The 25,405-nt window shown below is 45.8% G+C and overlaps 1 protein-coding gene across 1 annotated transcript in view; it reads left to right on the top strand.

Moving 5' to 3' along the window:
* Nucleotides 1-862: 862 nt before the first annotated feature.
* The window catches only part of CREB3L2 (cAMP responsive element binding protein 3 like 2), a 120,375-nt gene continuing 95,832 nt past the window's right edge, over nucleotides 863-25,405 (top strand). Inside the window, exon 1 of the mRNA XM_039234020.1 lies at nucleotides 863-1,346. Within this exon, the coding sequence (XP_039089951.1) occupies nucleotides 1,245-1,346 (102 nt within the window). The 5' untranslated portion in view covers nucleotides 863-1,244. The remainder of the gene's footprint in view (nucleotides 1,347-25,405) is intronic.

Raw genomic sequence — 25,405 nt, 5'->3', positions numbered from 1 at the left:
AAAAAAAAAAGGAGGAAGAAGAAGAAGAAAAAAAAAACCTCTATCAATTCAAGGTCTTTAGCTCATTGCTCTTCAGGACCTGGAAAAGCAAGCCATTGTCTCTTATCAATAGTGTCTGTAGGATGACTTGAAAGCAAAACAAAAGTGAAACCCCTAGAAAAAAAACATGTTAGGAGAAAAGCATAGCAGAAAGGGGGCGGAAAATGTGAAGAACAGGCGATGACAATTTGCTAGAACTGTGCTAATACAAACTCGTGCACAATGGGGAATATTTGTATTTGTGTATAATATCTAACTCATTTTTTAAGAAGTCTCAAAAGACTCACGTGAGCTAATATATATTAAGAATATTTACGACCGTATACAGATATTTAAGATAGCATATAAAATATTTAAGACGACATATAAATCGGCCACATAGCAGCTCTCTGTAGCAGCGCGCGCTAACTTTTCGGTATTCTAAGCGAAGGTACTGAGTTCGCCCTCCCTCTTTTGTAAAATGTATTCTTGTCGCTATTTGATTGGCTGTCTCTCCCAGGCTTCCCCTTGTCATTGGTTACAATGCCAGTCCATCACTCTCGGAGTCAAGCACTCCATTGGCCCGCTGCCTTAGAGAGCTGTGGCTGGTTGGGCTCTGGCAGAAGGAGTTCCCTGGTGACGTCAAAGGCGCTCCCCGCCCACATTCCGAAGCCTGGGCAGAGACTGCCCCCTGCCCCGCCTTAGATGCGGGACAGGACGGAAAGCCAGACTTCTGATTGGATAGGGTGGGCTCAGTGAGTATCCGATTGGTCACTGCCTTAGGGGGAGGTGGAGTCAGAGCAGGATCCTGGAGCCGAACTGAGACGCTCTGGGGAGTCTCGAAGTTTGTGTCTGGAGCTGTAGTGGAAAGTGGGCTTATTGCGAAGGAATTTTCTTAGGATGAGAGGTGATCTCCTGCTTTTATTTTGGATGCGCGCCCAGCTTTAACCCCTTCAGCCTTCCGCCAGATCCGTGGACAGCCTGTCTCTCTCCGGCGATTCTCAGATTTCCGAGGACCCCGGACGGGAACCCTTGGCAGTTCTCTCTCGGGCAGAGCAGAGAACGTTTTCCTTTCCAAGTGCATAAGCCACACGGGCACAGACGCACACGCGCACACACGCACCCCCTCCCCCCGCCCCCGCGGAGCCGGACCTCGCCCTCCGCGGCGGCCCTGCCCGCTCCCCTCCTGCCCTCCGCATCCTCGGCCCGGCGTCCCTCGGACCAGCATGGAGGTGCTGGAGAGCGGGGAGCAGAGCGTCCTGCAGTGGGACCGCAAGCTGAGCGAGCTGTCAGAGCCCGGGGAAACCGAGGCTCTCATGTACCACACGGTGAGGACTCGGCGGGGCGGGGAAGGGGCGCCTTGCAGGGGGAGGTGTGGTCATCAGAGGAACAGCTGAGGACAGGGACCTGGGAGGGAAGTATCTGGGAAGAGGCAGGCATGCCCGGAGTGAAGAAATCTAGGGAGAGGTGTGGTTTTCTGTCTGAACAGATAGACGCGGGCAGCTGGCCCTTTTAAAGTTTTCCTAATAGTAATGACAGTTTGTATTTCTTTAGCAATTTGTACTTTTTCCTCCCGAGCCTTTTTCACATCTGTAATGTCCTTTGCTCTCGCTGTAGGCACCGTAAAGCAGAAGAGGGAGGTACTGGAGAATAAGATGCCATTGGTTTAGTTTGCTACTAATTTTGTGGGAAGGTTTTAAAAAACTAAACAAAGTGGCATTTCCTTTCTTTCGCTGTCATATTCTCTCTCTTTACTTTCTTGGTTATATTTCAGTTAGTACACCTGTGTGTGTGTGTGTGTGTGTGTGTGTGTGTGTGTGTGTGTGTTGGAAAGGCCCCTTTGACATTAGGAGGGAGACTATTTGGTTTAACTGTGAAGCCAAGAAATCTGCTTCCTCTCCCTTCAGAGTAAAATCAGCAGAGTCTGGAAAATCTGAGGCAGCTGCATATTTCAGAAAAGCTTTGGAGAGGATAGGATAGCTCACCAGTTCTTTGTTCAGCCTTATGCCTCGGGGACCCCTTTGGGGATCGAAATGTCACAGAACACCGCACATTTCTCTTAAAGTTTCCATCTCAAATCTTTGGTTCTTGAATTTGCAAAATGAAATTCGGTTTCCCACAGCCAGCCATGTTAATATGATTTTATGTGAGATCTCTTTGTTGTTTGTGTTTTATAAATGCAGAAGTTTGTAATGAGAGAGGGAGGGAGGAAGGGAGGCAGAGGCAGAGGAACAGAACACTAATGAGAAAATGAGAAGCTTGGCTGTTTTTCCTTCATGATTCTTTTAAGGGGGTCCGTGCCAGGATATTTGAAACTTTTGCAAAATGGCCTGCAGGCTCCGCCTCCTTGCCCTTTGGCTCTGGCTGACGTTATTTTGGGAAAAGGGATGAGGGCCTCCCTGTGATTCCCACCGAAGCATTCGCGGTGGCGGAGAAGGGCTTGTTGAAGAAAAATGCAGAGTGCTGGGCTGAGAGGGAGTGGTAGTTCATGATGGGGCAAAAGCCAGATGTGTAGCGTGATCTGGGTTTTGCTCACTGAGCCTTTTCCCTGAGGAGACCACGTGGGTTGCGTTGGGATCGGTGGCCCAGATGTGCTTCCTGTTGTCAGCGCAGAACTCGGAGCACGGGCACCTTGGCCTTCAAGTGCCTTCTGATCGTTGGGTGCTCCAGGCACCAGCCATTGGCAGAGAGGCGGTTCCTGTCTTTTGTTCTCCGACAAACTGTGAGCGAGTCTCATCCAGCAGCCGTAATGCCCAGTTTTGGGGTTGGCTTTCAGCTGGTGGGATGAATTATGTTCAGGCGACCTCGGTCCCTTTCAGCCCATGGCTTGCATTTGTGAAATCACAGGCCAGGATTTGAGATGCTACCTGTGACTTGGCATGAACTCCAGACGGGACAGCTTGGACCTGCTCTTATTAAGATCTTTATGTACCGTTTCAGGGGTAGAGATCTTAACATTCCTTTTGGTATTAAGGGCTCAGCTTTTATGTGTCACAGGGAGGAAGCAGTGATGTGTGATTATTTTTCTTCTAATTTAATTTTTTTAAACGACTTTTAGCTCTACTGCTTAGGGATGTATGTCTCTTCCAGGCATACTGGACTCTTCCAGGCAGCTGACTCATTTAAAATGCCACTCATCGTTGCTACGAGTCCTTGCCACTGTGTGTATGAATTAGTGTTGAAAGAGGTATTGGATTTAGTAGCACAGACGACTGGATTGTATTCCTTCTAAACTAAGGGGAGTATGGCAGAGATCTGAGAATAGATAACTTTCCCATCTGTTTCTTGAACTCTGTTGGGTATCCAGTTGCAGAACTGGTTATTATTGCTTTGGTCCAAAATGTGGAATGGCTTGACCTCCAGGTCTAAAAAGGGATTTAGTTACCACATGCGTGATTGCTTATGTCCTGTGTTAGCAAACCTGTCACCTACCTGATTTTAAAAACATAGAAGGTTCAAATTGTCTGAGGCCGGGACTGTACGTCTCTGGCACTTTTTGTGAGCCATTAGGAGCAACGTTTTTCTCATTTGGTTATTGTAAAGAAGACTTCTTGGTTCAGAAGGACAAAGGCCTGGAGGGCGGCAGGTTCAAAGTCTACAAAATAATGGGGTGCATGGATGGAATGAAAATGGACTTGCTCATTCGATTCTGAATTATTACAGCTTTGGGCTTCCTCTTGAAGCGTAAAAAATAGTTCCCCTACAGATGACAAAATATTATTTTGGATCGGTGACTGGTGCTTTTATGAACATTGTTTCTTCTAGACTGTGTACAGGCTGAAAGTGGGCTTAGAAAAGATGGTGGATCTAAAAAATGAGGAGTGTGTCTCTTACGGTTTGAAATCATTGTAAGAAACCTTGTTGCTTCCCCCAAACCTGCCTGGATGTTGGGCATTTCTAATACATATGTTGTGTCCCTCTAAGATTCTGTGCAAATTACATTTCTGGAAATTTATTGCGGGATGTTGTAATTCAAAGAGCAAAACAGGCTATAAACTTTATAGTATGTGTATACAGTTTATATTCAGAAGGATGCTCAAGAAATGGATTGTTTCCGGCAAGGGGACCTGGGGACTGGGGTCAAGAGAAGGAACAGGGGAGAGGGAGTTACTTACATACTATCCTTTTGTGCTGTTCTAAAATTTACCTTCTTTTTTTTTTTCTGTTTGTTTATTTTTGAGAAACTGGGAGAGACAGAGCATGAGTGAGGGAGGGGCAGAGAGAGAAGGAGACACAGAATCTGAAGGAGGCTCCAGGCTCTGAGCTGTCAGCACAGAGCCCTGTGTGGGGCTCGAACTCATGGACCACAAGATCATGACCTGAGCCAAAGTCAGATGCTCAACCGACTGAGCCACCTAGGTGCCCCTAAAATTTGCGTTCTGAATGTATTTAGAAAATGAAGAACTAAAGCTTATAGGCACCATGTAAAACTGGACTAGAGGTAATTTTAGCCTGAGTCTCCTTAGGGGCAGAGAGGATCTGGTGCTCCATTAAAGCTCAACGCCTCTTAAGTCAGAGGAGGCCTGGGGTGAAGAGAGGAGGCGGTAGGGGTGCTTGGTGGAAAGGGGCTCTCAGGGTGGAGGATTAATGGTGGGTTTGGTACACTTTATGATCTTGGTGACTTTCTTGTATCTTGGTTTAAGAATCTGGAAAATACGGATTTGTTTTCAATTTTTGCAATGATTTTAATCTTTGTAAAAAAACGATACAATGGGAACTATGATGCCTTGGTAAAGATAATGACAGACGTCTTGCTTGTTTTCAATGCTGTTCACATAAATCCAGTACTTTGTAAGGTTCTTTAGTGGTTATGGACTAAAATTTAATTCTCGTTGGTTCTTAAGGTGAAATGACCGATTCCAGACAGTGGGAGGTAGAGAGTTAAGGGGGGTGTTCAACCTGCCTGGTGTGCAGATGTGAAGGCCATCTGGCTTCCACATCTATCACTGAGTGCCAAGATGGAGTTGGCTGGTCTCACAGGCTGGTGGTTTCTCCTTATTCCTGGCTGGCCCAGCAACTGATGTGGCTCCAATGGGATATTGAAGCTTTTGGTTGATGTTCCACCTTGGAGATAACTCTTATTGTTGGCCTCTGGCCAGGTCCTAAGGGGGAACCTGGGTCCTTGTGGCTAAAGAATCATTCTTTACTTGTCACCTGATCTCCACAAACTGAGTGATGAGTAATGAGTTTACGCAGAATTGCAGAGCAAACGTAGTTTGTCTTCAGTGCCCTCACTTCACCTTTCTTCACCTTCGTCTTCAACTTTGTCTCCCTTCTTCGACCCCAAGTACTCAGTGTAATGGTGTTCTCTTTCTAACCCCTCCTCTTAAATTTTGCTCTCCTGAAAGATTTGATGAACTTACACTTAAAATTTAAATATTAGTAAGACTAAACATATGGCCCCTTAAATGGGCATTTATATTTACCGGTAATTACTTCAGCTCAAAAGGGTGAATTTCCAAGTAGGGGATTTAAGGCAATATTGAGGTTGTAGAGGAGGAATATTTGGGGAGTAGAGAGAACTCTCACTACTCTTCCACTGTTCCATCTATGTGGCCTGTATTTATTAGGCAATGTATTGCTAACTTATTCATGATTTAAAGGACTTTTGTTGGCTTGGTAAAATTTCGTTGACCCATTATATTATTGTCTCTGAAACTGTTCTCCATGGTGATAACACAGATTAGGGAATGGGGAATTCAGGCACAGCCCTGAAGGATGAGACGGCAAGATTGAGTTTTGTACTTGCCCTCTTTCTTGAAAGACTCCCCATGTAATAATATTCTATGGAAGCAGGGAAGTTTGATGTGAAGTTGCTCTTACAAAAGAAATGAGACATTGTATCTAGATTAATAATTGAATTAAATTATAAAGTTGGCAGCTGTAAGTAACTGAAAACTGATTCAGACTGCTTATACAGTAAGTAAATTATTATGTCATGTTTTAAGAGTCCTAGAAGTATGGCTCCTTGTTTGGCTCATTCAGCAACAATTTGGTGTCATTATAGTCCTAAGTGCCATCCATCGATGTGCAGATTTCATCTTCAGGTTGGATGCAACCAGGAAACAACTCATTCCCATATGAGTTTCGGGTATTCGGTTCAAAATGACACTAGCCAGAGGAAAAAGAGAGATTGTGTCTTCCTGTGTCCCTTTTTAGGATGGAAGAAACTTTTTTCAGAAGCCTACCAGCTAATTTCACTTTGAGCTTCATTGGTAAGGATTGGGTCACTTGACCATCTTGAAACCAATGGCTAGAAAGGGATTTACTTGATTGGCTCAGATTAGTCATTTGGGGATTGAGGAGCCCTCGGAGGCTCAATCAGCATGACCATTGTAATGATCCTTAGGAAAATAGTCTCAGTTGGCCGTCTTTTCTTTAGTGTGTGTGTTTGACCAATGGCTGTTTTCCTCACAGAGATGGGCTAGCAAATGGAAAATGTTTTAAAATCCACAATAATTAGCCCTGGGAATAAAAGATCAAACCAAGTATTGTGCCACTTGCAAAGCTCTAAGAATGTTATTTAGCTGTGCCAGTAGCACCCAATGAAGGAAGACTATAGAGACAGGAATAGCCTCTCCGAAATACGCACAAAGGATATCTGAGAATGTGCTGCTGTGTCCCAACTCATTAACTAGATTTAACTGTATTATCTGAACTTTCTGCATCAGGGTCAAATATCAGGACTGGAGGTAACTAAGTCTGTAATCATGCTTATCATACAAAACAAGAATGACCTGTTTCGTTCGAGGTCCACACAGCCTCCGATGAGCAGGTGGGAAGCTGAATGTCAGTGTTCAAAGAAGCTGTATTCTCAGTCGTTTATGGATATTCAACTATCGATAAGCCCAAAGGTGCCTGTTGGCATCTTGAGCTGCCTGCCTTAGCCTGGCACTGCTCTGACCTGTCTGCTGACTGTCTTGAGGAAAATGGCCCTAGACCTTGGTTGGGCCCTTCATAGGGTTCTGGGCCTTCCGCTCTAGAATGTCTGAATTGTCCAAGTGAGTGATTTTATGAATGAGGGGAGTATTCATGTTCCCTGCCCCTGCAGAGTCAGGATTGAAAGAAAATGATGAGACCCGTGATCTTTGGGTCAACCTTGAACCTATTCCTCTTGCTCCCTGCTCACCACATGTTCTTCATCTCTTCCAAATAAAGTTCTAAGTGACCTCAATTTTCCCTGAATCGAATCACATAGGTCATCTGTGAGGCACATAGGAGGCAGTGGCCTGTTTTGTCTACAGAGACTCTGAGGCCTCAAGCACTAAAGAGATTTGCTCAGCTGAAACACAAGCTCTTTGAGGACAAGGAACATGACTTTGGCTCTTCTGTCTTCCCATGATGCTTAGCCAGGTGCAGGATGCCCAGAGATATGTAATTGAGTGAGGCAGTCATAGAGAACAGATGGGTGGCCTTGACCAACTCTTTTGTCAATATATTTTTAAAACTGAATTCTTGTAAATGCTTCTGCAAATCTGAAAATGTAGTGTGAAAGCAATGTGGGTCATTCAGCATCAGTATCTTTTCTTGCATAGTTTAGAGCACAAGGTGGGAATGTGGATGGTTGTAGAACAGTCCAAGTTTCCACTAGAGTGGCATTGAAGGTAGCCTTATGGAAAGGGTGGGCCTTTGAGCCAGGCAGGTTTGGTGTCAAGGGCCATGGGTTCTCCAGTGACCTTGGGCAAGTTACCTCACCTCTTTGGGTCTCAGTTTCTTCCCAGGTCACTGCCTGGCCCTGATAGATAGGCTTTTCCACCCTCTCCCCTGAGTTAACTGTCTTCTGTCTGGGGAAGAGAGGTCCTTACCTCAGGAGTCTGACATCATTCAGGAAGCACGGGGGCCTGTGATTATTCTCCCTCACACATCTTTATTTCCTGTTCTTCTACCTTCTGCTGTAAACATAGGCCTCTGCCTTGAACACATGTTTGCCAGATGCTGTTGCTCCTTCGTGCTCATTTTTTTCTCTCTTGTTTACTGCAAGATTTTCTCGAACAAGTGGGCAATAGCTACAATCTCCATTTCTTTACTTTCTATTTACTTCCACCCCCTGTCTGTTCTGGTTCCTACTGTTGCTAGAAGGTCCTCCAGCTTCTCTCTAGCTGCTAAATCCAGTCTTTTCTTAAAAAACATTTTTTTTAATGCTTACTTATTTTTGAGAGAGACAGAGAGACAGACTGTGAGTGAGTGAGGGGCAGAGAGAGAGGAAGACACAGAATCCAAAGCAGGCTCCAGGCTCTGAGCTGTCAGCACAGAGCCTGACGCAGGGCTCGAACTCACGAACCATGAGATCATGACCTGAGCCAGTGTGGGAGCCACCCAGGTGCCCCTAAGTCCAGTCGTTTCTATGTCCTTGCCTGCTAGGCCTCATGGAAATAACTTGGCAGCATTGACCATAACGTCATGTCTTAACTCATTCTTTCTTTGGCTTCCATCACAGTCTGGTGGGCTTAGCTTTTCCTTCTTCACTGGCTTCCTTATTACCTGTTAAACGTGAGCAGCTGGTACTTGGCCTTCTGTTCTTTCTGTACACTCTTCCTGGGCTCCTCTATCACCTTGAATACAGCTGGTTCTCAGATTTTTGTATCTATTATTTCTTTCTTGGTGGAAAGTGGGAGGAGCTCTTTGGTATAACCCAAGATTCTTCGGGGCCATCATGAGCTGTGGAAGAGCTCTGGCTGGGTAGTCCTTGAATCTTCATGATGCATTATTCTAAGAAGAGTTGGGGACACCTTGAATCCCCTTATCATTGCATCCCATTTATCTCAGGGAATGTTTACTGACTCAGCTCTCCTGCAGTATGGACCCATGAGAAGCTCACAGGTCATTACCGGGACACAGTTGTTTCTGGAGTCAGCGTCACCCATCACATACAGGCAGTGTTTTGGCTGGCCTCGTGCTTATTCTTCAGATTGGGAAACACTTTGTGGTGTTCTGGGGTGGTATGTCTAATATTTTCTAGGACTGTGTGGAAGGTCAATGCAAAAACAAGACATAACCTCTTAGAATCATGTACCATATATTCCTCTGCTGTGTATAGCTGCTTTCCATCTCACTTACAGTCACCTCATGTTGAACTGCCTGCCTTTGAATCGCTCCATTCTGGAATAATTTATTTACATAAATTGTGCTGACATTACTGAAACGCTTTGAGGTGTTATTTATTTTTAATTTTTTTAAATGTTTATTCATTTTGAGAGACAGAGAGAACAGAGTGTGAGTGGGGGAGGGTGGAGCAAGAGAAAGAGACGAATCCAAAGCAGTCTCCAGGCTCTGAGCTGTCAGCACAGAGCCTGACGCAGGGCTTGAACTCACTGAGCACGAGATCATGACCTGAGCCGAGGTCAGACACTCAACCGACTGAGCCACCCAGGCAGGCATCCCTGTTTTTTTTGTTAAGAGTTGAGATGGGTTACTCTGAGCCACCCAGATTTCTATGCCTGCTTCTTGTTAGAAGTATTAATCGTGGCTCTTTGGCGCATAAGACATTTTGTTGTGTGAACTCATTGTGTTACAAGTTACTTGACATTCTGGGTCTCAGTTTATCCCACGGTAAAATGTTGCATTTGTATCACATGGTCCCAGAGGGTTTGTTTTTTTTTTTTTTTTTAAATCCCATAGTTCTGTGGTGGCTATCATGCTCCTACCCTTACAAGGTTCTCAGCTTTAAAAAATGATTTAAAACGCCAATAAGTAGATTTAGTTGATTCCTCGTATAATTGGGGCAGCTAATTGGCAGATGTCATGTTGTGTTTTGTAGCCTCTGTTTTCTGTCTTAAAACCTTGCTTCAGGAAAACCCAGACAAAATAAAGAATGGAAAAACAGAGAGGCACAGAGGTAGGAAATATTTTTTTAGCATCAGAAAAAAAAAATCCTCTTTAGACTTCTTGGCAAGTAAGAGGAGTCTGGGGGAAAAAAATCCATAAACAGTTTCCTAGTTGTCTGAGTGGAAAATCCTGGTTTTTAACATTTCATATCTTGGAAATGTCTGAATAGTTTTTGTTTAAAGGGAAATTCCTTTTGGCTGAGAAAGAGACTGCAGGATTCAAACTGATAGGGCTATGTTTTTAGAAAACTTGGAGGAAATAAGGATTTGTGATGAAAATGCTTTCTCACTGGCCAGTTGTGTTAAGCAGAAATTTAAATCCAAGGTTACGAATCATAACATTGTAAAGGTCCAAATATTAACTCCTTCCTTCCCATGGCTTCCTGTCCATGCATCCGGGGGAAACATCTCTCATAGCCGGTCCTTCCTCCAATTTGAGGAGCTTAATGAATTGGTCTTCAAAACCTGTGTGTGTTCTAGGCAGGAGGATATTACATTCTTGACCTTGTGGCTGTGCCAGTAGAGTGGGAAGGAAGATACATAAACAAGTCATTAAATATCTGGCGTACATTTTGTGTTAGAGCTGTATTCATAGTATTTCTGGAGCACAGAGGATGGAATAACAATTCCACAGGAGATGGACGAAGAGTTTGGGAAACACCTCGCAGAGCAGGTGATGTTTACAGTGGGTCCTGAGGTATAAAAGAGGAGTTCTCTAGGCAGTGGGAACAGCAAGTATAGAGCAGGCATGTGCAACATGTCATAGTTGATTCTCGGAACTTCAAGTAGTTTTACATACTTTGAGAGTAGGGTGCTCTATGGGGAGTGTTGGGAGATATGACAAGATCATAAAAGGTCTACATGCCTGGTTAACCATTTGGACATTCTTTTGTGGGCAGTAAGGTGGGAGGCTGTTGGGCTTTTCACAAGAGAGGGACAGGAGCAGAAGTGTTTCAGAAAGGAAATGCTAGTGGTTATGAAGGATGGCTTGGAGGGTAGAATTAATGGTAGCGAGATGATCTGTGGTTGCCTTTTTCATCCATGAGGTCGAACAAGACACCATGAGGGCCTTGGACCCAGCAGGGAGGAGCACATGAATGCGAGCAAGGGCTAGGAGCCAGACCAGGAGTCATGGGGACCGTGAGGGACCGTGAGGGACCGTGAGGGGGTATGACAGACCTCCTGTTTCCTAAAGTGGCAGACTGAGTTGGTGGGGCCTCCAGTGACCTGGAAAGGGGATACGTGGAGGAGGAGTGCGTTTGGTGGGGAAAATAATGAGTTCACTTTCCAACACTGTGATTCTGATGTGTTCATGGAACATTCAGAAAAGGCCTTTGGGAACTTGGACTTGGAGTTCTGGAGAAAGGGCTGGACTGAAGGTGTAGACTTGGAGGTTGCAAGTCTAGTGGGGATCCGTGAGGCCACTAGCCCCCAGAAGCTGGTCCAGGGAGGTCAGGTGAGAGTGAAGAGTCGGCGGAAAGCGAGGATGGAGCCCTGGGGGCCCTAGAAGGGTTGGCCGGGGAAGAGGAATCTGCAGATGGAACTCAGAAAGAGCCAATAGGACGATGTGGAGAAAATCCAGGAAAATCCCATCACGGGATCCAAGAGAAGAGAGGATGGCCACAGAGTGGTTACGATAAATAAAGACTGAGCGTGCACTCGGCAGCTGAGCGCAGCGCCCTGTCTCAGCGCCACAGCGGCCTCTCTGTGGTCTGAGCCCGTGGCATGCTATGCGGCATTGTGCTGAGCTGGTGGGGACCTGGTTTCCAGGCAAGAGTGGAGGCAGCTGGGCAGGCGCCAGGAGTGAATATGCATGGTGGGTAATATATGCAACACTGCCTCTTTCTTTCCTTTGTTTTGTAGAAGCCTCAAATTGGCCTTGGAGACTGTCACAGTGCCCATGCACTTTTATGAGGGTGCTTTCTTCATTCTTTTCTCCAGACTGAGTCCATCTGTCCCTGGATGTCCTGATGGCCGGCAACCAGGAGTTTGTGCATGTGTCCCTTTGTGCATGTGTCATTTATGGCCTTGGAGCCTGCAGAAGGCTGGTCTCTGAACTCTTAACACCTGTGTAAGAGTGTGAGGCTTTACCAAATGCCTGTAAGATGGGACGCTTTTCTTTATGTCTCCTGAGTCTTCCCACGAAGGAAGTATAGGGTAGACCCCACTGATTGCCAAAGATGGGTTTGCTTACAGATAACAGCAGCACTATTCAACAGGCAAAAAGCCCTAATTGGCCCCATTTTTGTATAATATACTAGTAGGTGAGGACAAAGGGTTTTGCTATTAGAATGTGAGCCTGAGGGGTTGCCAGTGGGAGGAACAGTAAAATAAATGATGCGGCTTCAAAGAAAATGTGCAGCTACAAGCCGTTCCTGGGTTTCAGGACCTACACAGGGTCTCTGGCGGGACACTGTGCAGACTTCTCCATGTCCCCGGCATGTCCCCTGCGTGCTGTGGCTGGCTTCTACCTTTGCTCTCTGCTGTGCTTCTGTGGTCCTCAGCCTCCTGGGCCGGGCAGCCAGGACTGAGGTGTACAGGAGGCCCGAGGAGGAGGGACTGGAGAGGTGGGAGAATTCCAGTTCCCCAGGGAGGAAGCAGGTGGCCCTTCTCAGCTCCGAGCAGAGCAGGCACCTGTGAGGAAGCTTACAAACCACCCGTTTCAGCTGTGCTGTGGGTTGAGTGCTCTCCTGGCTGCCTGGGAAACAGATGACTTTTTATCCCATTATTTCAGTAATAAAATGTCCTGTGAAGAACCTATGTTATAAACACAATAGACTTAAGAGGTGCCTGGGTGGCTCAGTCAGTTAAGCATCCAAGTCTTGATTTCTGCTCAGGTCATGATCTCAAGGTTCATAAGTTCAAGCCCCGAGTAGGGCTTTATGCTGCTTTCTGTGGAGTCTGCTTGGGATATTCTCTCTCTCTGTGTCTCTGCCCCTCCTCTACTAATGGGTACGCTCCCTCTCTCTCAGAATAAATAAATAAACTTAAAACAATAGAGTTGACTTTTTAGAATAGCTTTAGGTTCACAGTAAAATTGAGCAGAATGTACGGAGAGTTCTTGCACACCCTCTACCCTCCCCACACCACGCACAACCTCTACTACACTGTCAGCATCCTGCTGCTGTGAAGTTTGGAATAGCGGTTCATATTCATCAGCTCGGGTTACCTGGGGAAGCTCTTGATTTTAACTTTTCTTAATTAGTCACAGACAGGCTTTCTTTTTTGTCTGAGAAGAAGCCACATAGCTCACAAGAGCCTTAAATATGTGTGCGGAGTGGGGGGTAGTTTTTTGTTTTGTTTTAATAAAAACTTCAGTTTAGGAGCGGACTTACAGATTTCAGTAGAACACAGTTAAAAAGTTAAAATATGGTATGTCCTCTCCCCCAACTTTCCAATTACAAGTGGCGCAGGCACTGGACACCATCCTTTGGAAAGGAGTGGGGATCCAGTGGGGGAAATACCATATTTTTTTTTGTGACCAAAGCACCCAAATCCCATCAGTGTAGCTATGACTTTTAACTTCCTCCCCTGAGATGGTATTCATTTCTGAGGCACTGCCAGAAGTTGTTTTTCTGGTTCTGTTCTGGATTTGCAAGTTTTCTTTCCGGGGCTCTCTGTAGCCCATGACCAACATTTGGAAGCAGCTGGAAGGCCTGGTGCTCCGGGCCGAGGAGGTAGAGGAGGCCAGGACCGACCCCAGATGCAGACAAACCTGCCCCCCCTGCTTGGGCTCCAGGACATCGTATTGTAACTGAAGGCGCCCACCAAGCTCAGCAGTCTTTAACATGGACATTTTCCTGTATGATGAGAAAGAGAAGCAGAAAAATAGCAGCCAGAAAGCCATTTGGTGTTTCAGCTGTGTTTACATAGTAGGAACATGAGGTAGGTCGAAACCCAGTGTTCCCTTTTGATTTAAATACACACTTATAGGAGGAAACTGAAATTCAGCCTGGCCCAGCTGAGAGGTGGGTTGGCTGAGTAGACAGAGCTTGATGAGTGTGCAGCTTTCTTATTCCTACCCTTCCTGTGTCTGGTGTGGGATTCTTTTTTTTTTTTTTTTTAATTTTTAAATGTTTTATTTATTTTTGAGAGAGAGAGAGAGACAGCATGAGCAGGGGAAGGTCAGAGAGAGAGGGAGTTACAGAATCTGAAACATGCTCCAGGCTCTGAGCTGTCAGCACAGAGCCCGACGCGGGGCTCTAACCCACGAACTGTGAGATCATGACCTGAGCCGAAGTCAGACGCTTCACCGACTGAGCCACCCAGGCGCCCCGTCTGGTGTGGGAATCTGAACGTCCCGCTGTTTGCTGATGGCTCAACAACTGGGCAGGGGGTCAGTAGAAAGAGCAGAGATATAGAGTCAGCGCAAACTTCATTAACCTTTTGCCAACGAGCAATTATTTATTCACTGCTTCCAAGCCTTGTTGGCATGGCATTCGTCGACAATGATGTTATCTGCCGGGGCCTCTGAAGCAATGGATGAGGACGATCACGGCCCAGGGACTCTGTCAGCTCCAGCCTCTGCTTGACACACTCCTTAGGCCTGCTCATTGAGAAGCTACCAGAACAGTACTGAGCACAACATAGGTATTCAAAAAAACAACAACAACAACAAACCACTTGCCAATTGAATGGACGAATCAGTGACTCTGGGCTTACAGTGTGGTGCTAGCATTCCCCACTCTGGGTACCCTTCTGAGGCTATTTCACAAGGCCATGCAAGAGGACGAGGGACATGATGTGACTCAAGTGTCTATCCCTGTGGGAGGGGCGTGGCCACTGCTTAGGAGATAATAGGGTCCCATGCTCCAGTTTTTTGTTTTGTCTTTTTTTACTCCAGTAATTTAAATGAGGCATAGGAAGAAAACCCTTGCTGAATTCTAAACTTCAGGAAGAAAAAATTAGTAGACAGAATAAAGCCTCTTGGATGTGACCTAATTGTTTTATTTGTTTACTTGTTTGTTTATTTATTTTCTCCAGGTCTGTTGAGAAACAGTTAACATATAACATTGTCTTGTGTAAGTTTAAGGTGTACAGCATAATGATTTGATATGTGTGTATGTTGCAAACTTATCACCATGGTAAGTTTAATTCACACCTATCACCTCACAGAGTTACAAATTCTTTTCTTTGTGATGAGAACTTTTAAGATTGGCTCTCTTAGTGAGTTTTAAATACATCTTACAATATTGTTAACTATGGTCCCCAAGCTGTACGTTACGTCCCCAGAACTTAATTTATCTTCTACCTGGAAGTTATAAGACTACCTTGACCTTAATGTGGCCTGATTGTGACCAGACATTTAGGGTGCATAAAACCTTAAAGTTTTTTTATTTTTTTAGCTCCTACCTGATTATTTTTAGGCTTAAATCCTGGCATTGATTTGCATGACTAAATTCACACTTTGATTTTTCAGACACCTGCTTCTGCAGAACTGAAATTCTCTGGAGGTTTTGAGGAGTGGGTTGGTAGCAGGTGTTAACATTCTTCAAGTCACAGGAAAGAAAAGGCAAGAGAGAGCTGGCCCATTCCGTGTCCCTGCTACCCCCTGAAACAACTGTCTATGACTGGACACTGAGATCGTTTACATGGCTTTTCTAATACGAATAACGTTTCTGGGGCTGAGGAATCCATTAGCACGAGAGTGGAAGGGAACAGTTAAGCGTGGCATGGAGGAGCCCCATGGGGCTCTGCTGTAGCATCAGGGAGAAGCCTGAAGGGCTCTGCCTGTCCCCTGGGCCTTCCCAGCGGAGCAACTTTGAATGCTGTTGAGAAGTTGTAGCAACTGACATTTAAGCCACAGGCTGTCTTTCTGACACATGGCCTGACTGCAATCAGCCTTTGACCTCCCAAAGTAGGTGATGTAAGGAGAGTTGAGCAAGAGAACCTTCACTGAGTCTGCCTTCTCGGGAAGCAGGTTCTAAATTGGTCTTCTCTGGCTGCCTTTGGTATGGACCAGCCAGCATTCTATCCAATGGAAGTACCACAGAGATTGTGCCATGTGAATGGACCTCCTCCCATAATGCCTTGTTATTATTTTGGCAATTTCAGTAGGGTTTTGGGAGGGAGCCGCTAGAAACCTGTGCCTTCTCTGGAACCTCCATCCTCTCTGGAAGTCCTACATTTTTATTTTAAACAACAACGACAACAGCAACAAATGAAATTCCTTAGCTATAGAAGCTAACAAATTTGAACGAGATACCTGATGGCTCTTCTCCAAGGAGCCGCGCTGGCAGATTGGGAGACCGGTTAGCCCTTCACTGGCTTTTAATGAAATGTAGACAAGTTTCACGACATGTTTGTTCTTTGGTGTTTGCCAACCCAAAGAAAAATATCCTGGTAGGTAGATTTTATTTTTCCTCATTGCCCTTTGAGGAACTATCACCTGTGCCAAATTGGCTTCTAGAAAAAACAACAACAACAACAACAAAGAACAAAAGTTTCAAGGTTGGAACCATAGATGTCATTGTCTTCAAAATATACTAATTTAACCATGTGATGGTTTGCTTAGCTCTCTACGAACCAAGCAGTCCTGAGCTAGGCTCTCTGAGATTCATGTCATGCTTGAACAGTGCCACTGGGTACCAGGATGGTCTCACCTCTTCAGTCTGCCATCTTGCGCAAGTAGACCTTTGCCCTCATGGGCATGGCCTCATGACTGCAAGATGCCTGTGTCACCTCCAGCGTGACATCAGCCTCCCTGATAGGAAGAAAGTGAGAGGGCAAAGTAGAATGGCGTAGTACCTGTATTCGAAAAAGTCAAGGGCTGCTCTGAAGTACCAGCAGAATTGCTGTTAGGTTTCACGGGCCATCCCTCACTGCTAGAGAGAGTCCAGGACGGTGAGTTGTTTAGCTGGACACCTGGCTACTTGGAACAAGACTGGCATGTCTGATGGTGAGGAGGGCGAGCAGGATGGATACTGAGTGGCCAAGCAACAGCGTCTGCCTCATTACAGAATAACCTTTTCCCCAAACTTGCAGGATCACAGATCTCATAGGGACCTTCGATATGGCTGAGCACAGCCCCTTCATGACAGAGATAAGGGAGCTGCTTTATTTCCTTCTATTTCTTCTGTTTCCAACCCCTTCATGACACAGATAAGGGAACTGCTTTATTTCCTTCTATTTTCATGTGCCAGAAACTCCAACTGTGCTTTTCGGCCCTCCTGGGCTGAGCCACTCACCCCCAATGCATAAACTGTGCCCAGAATGTGAGTGGGCTGTGAAGTCCCTTTCACCAGGGGGGAGAGTGGCAGGGACACGGGCGGTTTGTGTATGGGAATCAAAAGGCCTGATTATGCTTTTTCAGGAAAAGCAGCTGGCCAACAGAAATTACTGGGTGCCTCAGAGGACAGAACCTGGAATCTGGCCTCCTGGAATGGTCACAAGAAAATAGAAGCCTCAGCCCCGCCGTGGGGAGCGAAGCCTAGCAAGGCCGCCAGAACAATCCCACGTGTGAGACAAAGCAGAGACTCAGGCTGACAATGAAGGAAATCCATGGCTGACCGAGTAGCCAGGCCAGAAAGGCAGCTTTGGAGAAATTGGCCCTGACCAGGGATTTGTAAAGGTCTGTTATTTGGTGGGGAGCAATGATGTATAAAAACAGTGGTTTGAGAGTAAGCAGCTTGGCCCGGCTGGAGCCATTTAATAATGCAAGCCTGAAGCTTGGTGCGTTTTCTTTAGAAGAGTGGCCTAGAGGGGACGCTGTTTATGGATTCCTTGCAGAGGGAGTGTGAAGTTAACCAGATTTACTGGAACGTGTCTGAAAGACCTCTAGCTCTGTACCAGCTTTCCCTTTGAGTTCTCTGTTCCCATCCTCTTCTTCCCTTCCCCCATCTCCTAGGACTGCCTGGTAGCCCTGACATTTCATTTCTGCGCTTACATCTCCTGTAAGAGAGGAGGTGGCTGGAATGTGAGGGGGCTGTGAAGAGGCCCACTTCTTTGGGGGCCCAGCCAGTCTTCTCAGTGTCGGACCCATGTGCCTGGTAGTGCTCTGGAGGGCATTCTCCACCCTTACCTCAGGGCCATGTGGCCGAGGGGGCCAAAATAAGGGGGCCGGCATCTCAGGCTCTTATGCCTCAAGGTGGAACAGGCAGATGGTGTTTGAGATTGAGAGTACTAGGGGTCTTAGCTCGAGGCTGCTATCACAAAATACTATAGACGGGGTGACTCAAACAATGGACATTTGTTTCTCACAGTTTGGAGGCTGGAAGTCCAAGATCAAGGATCAGCAAATTCTTCCTGATGGGGGCCTTCTTCCTGGCTTTCTTTACATTGTGATCTCACATGGTGGAGACAGAGCTCTGGTGTCTCTTCCTCAAAGAGCATAAATCTCGTCATGGGGATCCCATGCTTATGACCTCATCTAACCCGAATTACCCCCACAAGATCTTGCCTCCAAATACCATCACACTGGGGGTCAGGACATCAGCATAGGAATTTTGGGGTGACACATTCAGTCCATAGCACCAGGGATTCACTGGAGTTTCGTGAGGGTCCCAAGTGACAACTGGTGGTGACCAAGGCAATGCGCTTACTGCCGTAAGCAGCCTGTGAGAGGTGAACCCCTGTGGAGTGCAGTTCTTAAGCTGGGTCTATGCCTCCAATGGACCTGGGAACCTCCTGAAATGGTCTCCAGCATATTGAGGTGTAATGCAGGTGTGCATTTTTTAATCACATTGTCTAAAGTGGTTTTGACCCTGAAAATGCAAAGAGCTAGTGTCCTGGAGGTTATAACTTATAAAGTGGAGGCTGGGAGGGATCAGGTCTGCGGACAGTGGTGCCCACCACCGGCATCCTATAGGCATGGCCCAGAATCACTGCCATGCTGCTTTCATCCCCCAGAATGTTCCAGGGAAGCCATGCTCCCTCTTGCTATACACTAATCAGACCCTGAATGCTGCCAGGTGATCTAACCTCCCCAAACACGAAAGAGAGCTTCACCTGCAATCAGCACTTGGCTCCAAAACCTAACCCTTTGTCTTTGTCTTCTTGGGAACAAACTCCAGCTGTCCCCCAAACTTTTATTTTTGGAGAATGCATTAAAAAGTGTGCAGTTGACATCATATGCCAAAAAAAAGATCTACTTATTAAAAACATTTCGTAGTACTCTCAAGATACTGACTCAAAGCAGATAAAAGTTGAAGCTTTCTTTTCTGACCATAAATGGAGGGCTCTAGCTCATATACTCATTCATACCCCCCAGTGCTGAAGTTAGTTTGCCTGTACGCTTTTCTCTGCTACTTCCTGGTCCTCCCACATCACAACTTCTCTATACCCATTTTGAATTTTAATTGACCTAATATTATGTTTCTTTTAAGCCATTGAAATCACTTTTGAAACATGGTAAACACAAGAAATATTAAAAGCACAGACCTTCCTAGAATCTGGGCTTAGCCTAGGGCTGGCTCACTCCTGACCTGGGCACAGTCCCTGAAATGTGTGGAGACATTTTCCTGGGTTCCATCTCCCCTTTCCCCCCACCCAGGACTCTTCTTCTTGCCTCCTTCCCGTCTCTCTTTTTCCATTCTTGTGTCCTTTGCTCTCCTCCTTTCTTTCTCTCACCTAGGCCCTTCCCTTCTTCTCTTGACTGTGCTCTGACTCTGCCACTGTTTCTAGAGCTTTGCTCAGTCCTGACAGCCTGAGGACCTGAACTTGGAGTTTGGAATCTGTTCTTAGATTCTCCTGCCTCGTTGCAAGGACTTGTGGGTCTCAGCCGATGATGGCATTCTGGAGACAGTCACAATAATACTACGCATTGTTAAGGGTCTTTGGCGGGGCTTGGAAACTGCAGAATTGACTTTTCAAATGTATGGACTGGCTAGGGACTCAGGAGGGGTCGCATTGTGGAGTAGCTGGGCCAATGTATAAAGAGCAGGAGTAGCGCAGGAAGAACTAGTCACTCTTAGGTATCAATGAGGAATTGTTTTGGTAAACAGTGGAAAACTTCTTCCCTATTGTGCCTTTCTTGTCTCCCTCCCCCACAGCTGAAATACTGGGGACTTCCAGCCTATAGCTCTACCAGCTCTGGAGCAGACATCTAGGGAGCCAGTGATATATTTTAGGAGCCTGGCCCACTAGCTGGGAATCTGGATCTAGGTTTGCTATTTACAGGTGTCTGTGATACTTGGGGGAAACCCTGAGCACTAGCAATCCTTCCTGCCCCTTACCCCAGTTGTGTTTGTCCGGGCCTAGGGGTATGGCCCACCAGCCTGAGACCTTAACTAGGCCTCTGATCACCTCTGTGGCTGATCCCAACCCCGAGTTGCTTCAGGCCAGATGAACACCTTAGAACTAGGAGTCTCCAGCTGTGACCATCCCATGGCCTAGAGCAATGGTTTTTGATCTTGGCTACATGTTATAATTACCTGACAGCTTAGAAAATATTGATGTGTGGGTCCCAGCCCAGGAGATTCTGATCTAGTTGGTTCTCAGATGAGGCTTGGGCAACAGGAAATTTTAATAGCTTCCCCAGTGATTTCAAAATGAAATGAAGGTTGAGAACTGCTCGGTTGGAGCTTTGTTACTCCAAGCGTGGTCGATAGACTAGCAGTATGAGCATCACCAGGGGGTTTGTCACTGACCCACAATCAGCTCCTACTCTAGACTCTCTGGAGAATAAGCATCTCCTCATCTGATTCCCATGCACATTTAAGTTTGAGAACCACTGGCAAGGTGTCCTGCTGCCCTTCCTGTGAGGCTGATGGAGGCCAACCCTGCCACAGTGCACCAAGTGCTGACGGCGGGTCAAGCTAGATAGAGACCAAGAAACTGACTTGGTCCCCCCATGAAGCCCTTGGGGGTCCACTCTACATTTAGGTGTAAGGGTCTGGGCAGCAATCCTGTTGTGAAATTAAGGTCCAGTGGGATGGACTGCAACCCATGCTTTGGGATATGTTGGCCTAATGGCTTGAGTGGTCGTGGCACTTTGTCTAGTCTACCTGGCAGAGTTTGCCCTGTCCTAACCCTGGGGTAGAAGTGGGAGAGCAAAACTAAAAGCTAAAGTTTCACATTAATGAATAGAACACACTAGAGCTGGGATGACTGGACCAGAGCTAATGGGTGCACAGCACCTGTGGTGCCCTCCCTCCCTCCTCACCTGCAACAGACACCTGCTTTTGAGCCCTCCTCTTCTCCCTTCTGAGCTCGCGCTTGACCCTAGCCCTTCTCAATAGGGCATTCCAGGTAGACGACATTGCCAGTTCCTCAGATTTTGCACTTAAGACACAACTATTTTGATTTTCCTTCTTCCCAGAGTAGCATCAGTTACTACTCGTACTGTGACTCTCAGCGTTTTGCCGCACAACGTCCGAGCTCTTGATAACCTGTGAGATGCTACAAGCACCTTTCCCTTCATTTTTCTGCTCTTTCTAGGCCCTCACAGACAATTGGCCAAATGAGTGCACGTCTCTGAGATTGTCATCCACGTCACCATTCCACACATCTTTGTCAAGCCGTGCTCTGTGCCCAGTGTTGCACCGGCCCAGGATTGGGGGAGGCACAGACTAGTGGGGACCCAGTCCCCATCTCAGCTGTATCACCTCTGCTGTACTCCTTGAAAAGCCTCATCTCCTGTCTTTCTTCATCATTTGGTGGGAATAGCAGTGGATTGGGTCATTTGGCTTCATGCTCCCCAGTGTCAAGCCTGACCAGTGTCCTACATTTTTTGCCTATTCCCTGCCATTCGAAAACAACGTGACCTGACTTACTAACCTTCACATAGCATCAGGGCTGACCATTAGCCTCTTCCTGGACCACCAACCTTCATGTTGACTTGAGCTCATGGGCCAGGCGGGGAGACGGTGAAGCTGTCGGGGAGTGAAGCTGGTCAGGGTGGGGTGGGGGGACTTAGGGAGGAAGAGGAACTGGAGAGACTGGGAGACTTGAGGACCTATTCACAGGAAGCAGCTGTCACTCAACCCCAACAGGCTCTTACCACATAGGAATTTGGACCCAGAATTGGCAGGTACCTGCCTTTAAAAGAAGCCAGAAATAAAGATTTTTGTGTGAATGTCTTGTTTTCAAAAAATTGCTCCCCCGTGTATTGCCAATAAATGAAAGCAAAAAACATGGAGTAGGTATCTTTTGGTTTTTAAGATCTAATTGGCTTTATTAAGTGACTTGTGAATCAAGCAACATTCCATCTAACAAATTGATGCTTCCAAAGTAGATGTCTTTATAGGCTAATCAGAGATAAATCGTAGACTCCCCCCAAGTCCATGGAAATCCAACAAAGGCTTCAAGCCATGTCAGCTATGCTGAGATTATCCAGACCCAGGCATGGCTCTCTTGGGTTCTGGTTTATCTGCATTTCATAAAAAGAGTGCCGTTTCTGCACCTATCTGAAATGCTGCTGGAATTAGAACAGAAATGGCATCGGGACATTTTTTTTGCTTTGTCCAGACTGCTTTTCAAGCTCATCTTTTCCATTGCTTAGTCTGTTTTAAGAGAGATTACTCTATCTGACCTTGATTTCAGTTTTTCTGTAAAGTGCTCTCAGATTACAAAAATGTGTCTAGAAGTCAGGTAATTCCATTCTGGGTGCATGGAGCTCAGTAGTCTCTGATTTAATTTTATTTATCTTGGCCTCATTTGCTTCTTGTAAAGTGGAATGATAATACCCATTGATTTCACAGGGTTAGTATGAGGATTAAATTATATTTTCTTTTATGTGGAATCAATTTAGAAAATGTTAAGAGTGCTCCCTGATTGTAAAGTTATTAAGTGCAAATTAAAAGGCACTGTGGGATACTGCTTCTACATTTCTTAAACAACAAGGTTTATTGGTTGCTGCATGTGATTGATTTCTCTGTTTGTTGTCTTCAGCATATTAATATCCAAGCTTTTCTGAAATTGCTACTAATCATTTGATTGGATGCCTTGTGGGTTATACCAAGATTCTTCTCAAAATTACTGTTTGTCATTCTTTTTTCTGAACTCCTGTAGGTATAATTTGTCCCCACAGTTTTTTTTTTTAATTTTATTTATTTATTTTGAGAGAGGAAGAGCAGGGGAGGGGAAGAGAGAGCAAGAGACAGAGAGAGAGAATCCCAAGAAAGCTTTGAACTGTCAGTGTAGAACCTGATGTAGGGCTCAAACTTAGGAACCCCAAGACCGAACCTGAGCCAAAATTGACAGTCAGTCACTTAATGGACTGAGTCACTCAGGTGTCCCTGTTGTCACCGTTTTATCTTGAAATGGTTGTACTGTTGCATAACCACCTCATATGTATGCTCTGGGTCTTCAGGCAGAAGAGGGATGTTGTTGCTTCAGTAGCTGCTGCTACCAAAGCATTCTCCTGGATTGTCTGGACTGAGAAACCTAGGCAGAGTTTACTGCTAATCCTCTTCTTTTTGCTAGATTTTGAAAATACCTGCAACTCTATAGCCTTCTGCTGTAGATAAGAAGCAGTGTAAAGAAGAGAAGGAAACTGGCAAGGATGGATGGAGGCAGCTGGGCAGGGGTGATATACCAGTGTGTAAGTGTGTAAGGCAGCTCAGAGTGTATCTTTAGACCCAAATTTTCCTCCCACACCCCCCACCCTCACCCCACCCCCTGTGCTGCCTTTTTTCTAATGGAGTAAAGACAAATCTTTTCAACCCCTGCCTCCGCATCTTTTGACCTTTGTGTTTGTTGTGTGTGTTGGTGTGCGGATATAGGAAAGCTGAGTACTACAAGCTGCATAGCTTGTGGATTTCTTTTGTCTCCACCCTCTGGCCTCTCCCACTCCTACTGGTCAGGGCTCATAGGACGTATTGCATTTTTGCCTATCCCTTTGCCGACATATTTGAATTACCTAGGGAGATTTTTAAAAATATAGATGCCTGAACCCCACTCAAGACTGAGTCAAATTTTTTGAAGATAGGGCATAAAAGTTTTTTAAATAGTTCCCAGATCAGATTTGTATTTACACTGAGGTCTTCAATTTATTATATAGCATATAAAAAATAAAATGGGGTGATGAATGAATAGATTGGTGGATAGATTTTTGGTAAGGCAAGAACAATAAAATGTTAATGGTAGAATCTAGGTGATATGCATGTAGTATTCATTACAGAATTGTTTCCACTTTGCTCTGATTGATATTTTTCAAATTAGAATGTTGAAGAAAAAGAAACCTCTCTCAGTTCTCCAGAGGATTAATTTGGGGTTGAAGCTACCTAAGGCCTGATGTTTGAGATGGGTGGACAGAGACTGCATCTGTTCTGTGGAAAAGAGTGTTGGGTCAGCAGGTCTGAGCACAGGCCTGGTGCCTGGTGGCCATTGTATATTTAGGAAAGGGACCCTAAGAAAGCTCCAGAGAGAAAATAGGTGAAAGCAAATACCTGGCTGATAAAATATCCATGTTGAACTCAAACTTGATTAATTGAAATTCTGAGTGCCATTAATTCACATATTAGCAGAGAAAAAAAAAAGATGTTTTTGAAAGATGCTGATTTTTTTTATAGGAACATCTGGTTCTTAAATGTGGGAGCAGAGTCTTGGAGCTGAGAAGCATTGAGGGTCATCTGGTCCGGCCTCCCACCCTGTCTTTCTCAATGGCCTGAGCTGAATTGCATTTGATTTGTGCAGCTGGACAGAGTGATTCTAAGGTCACTGATTCGGGGATGAAATCACTTTTAATTCTAGCAAATGGATGTGGCTTAGAACCATTTTCCTCAGAGAGAAATAAAAGCTGTTTTGTGCAAGGCTGGATTGCCCCTCTCTTTCCTGCTCGTTTACAATTGGGCGTTGAGGCAACGGCAGATGAACAGGGCCTCACGGGGAGTGTGCTATGTGCTGCCTGTGTTTTCCTTCCCACTGAGTCATGGGTCCCGGTCCTCCCAGAAATGTGCAGAATGAAGTCTCTTTCTCACTCTCCTGCTCCCCAAACTTTGTGCCGCTTCTAAGGAGTACAGAAGCAAAGGCCCTTCTGTCTTGCCTGTGGGGTTGGGGAGCGAACAACGGAGTCCCTTTAAGGGAGGGCGATGCGGCAGGAGTCCTGCAGATGGGAGGTTACAGGGTGTCTGCCAGCCCCTTGGGAGCTGCAGCCAGCTTGTTGCAGAGGCCAAAGTACGGGACTCATTTGTGGGTTCCCGAAAAGAAATACCCTGCCGATTATGAGTCACTCTCCGCCCCCTTCCCAGAGCCTCTCGGGCTTCCAGAGAACTCAGAGAGTCTGTTCTCCTGGCCTTTTTGAAGCTTTGGTATGGATTAAACTCCTTCCCAGTCTGTCTACACAGCGAATGGCCTTGTTGAGCCTGATCTGTAACTTCTCTTTCAGTTTCCACACCTAGAAAATACAGAGAAATATTAGTCTCCAACCCCTTTCAGCTTTTATAGTATCTACTTTTTATAATGCTTTATGGTATATAAAATGTATTCATATGCCTTATCCCCTTTGAGTCAGACAGTCTTCTAAAAGGGTTTGAGAATCTCAGGGCACAATGCCCAAATGTCATCTCTTCTCCCTCTATAACCTTTCCTTGAGTGACTTCTATTGTTTCAATTCCCACCTACATTACGATAGGCCTATAATCTCTGTCTTTAGCCTGGATCTCTGTCAAAGACCTGATTTGTCT

This window comes from Hyaena hyaena, unplaced genomic scaffold, assembly GCF_003009895.1.
Source record: "Hyaena hyaena isolate Hyena2069 unplaced genomic scaffold, ASM300989v1 scaffold_82, whole genome shotgun sequence".
Lineage (NCBI taxonomy): Eukaryota > Metazoa > Chordata > Mammalia > Carnivora > Hyaenidae > Hyaena > Hyaena hyaena.
The sequence above is the reverse complement of the archived record's forward strand: the minus strand, read 5'-3'. Positions and strand labels throughout refer to the sequence as shown.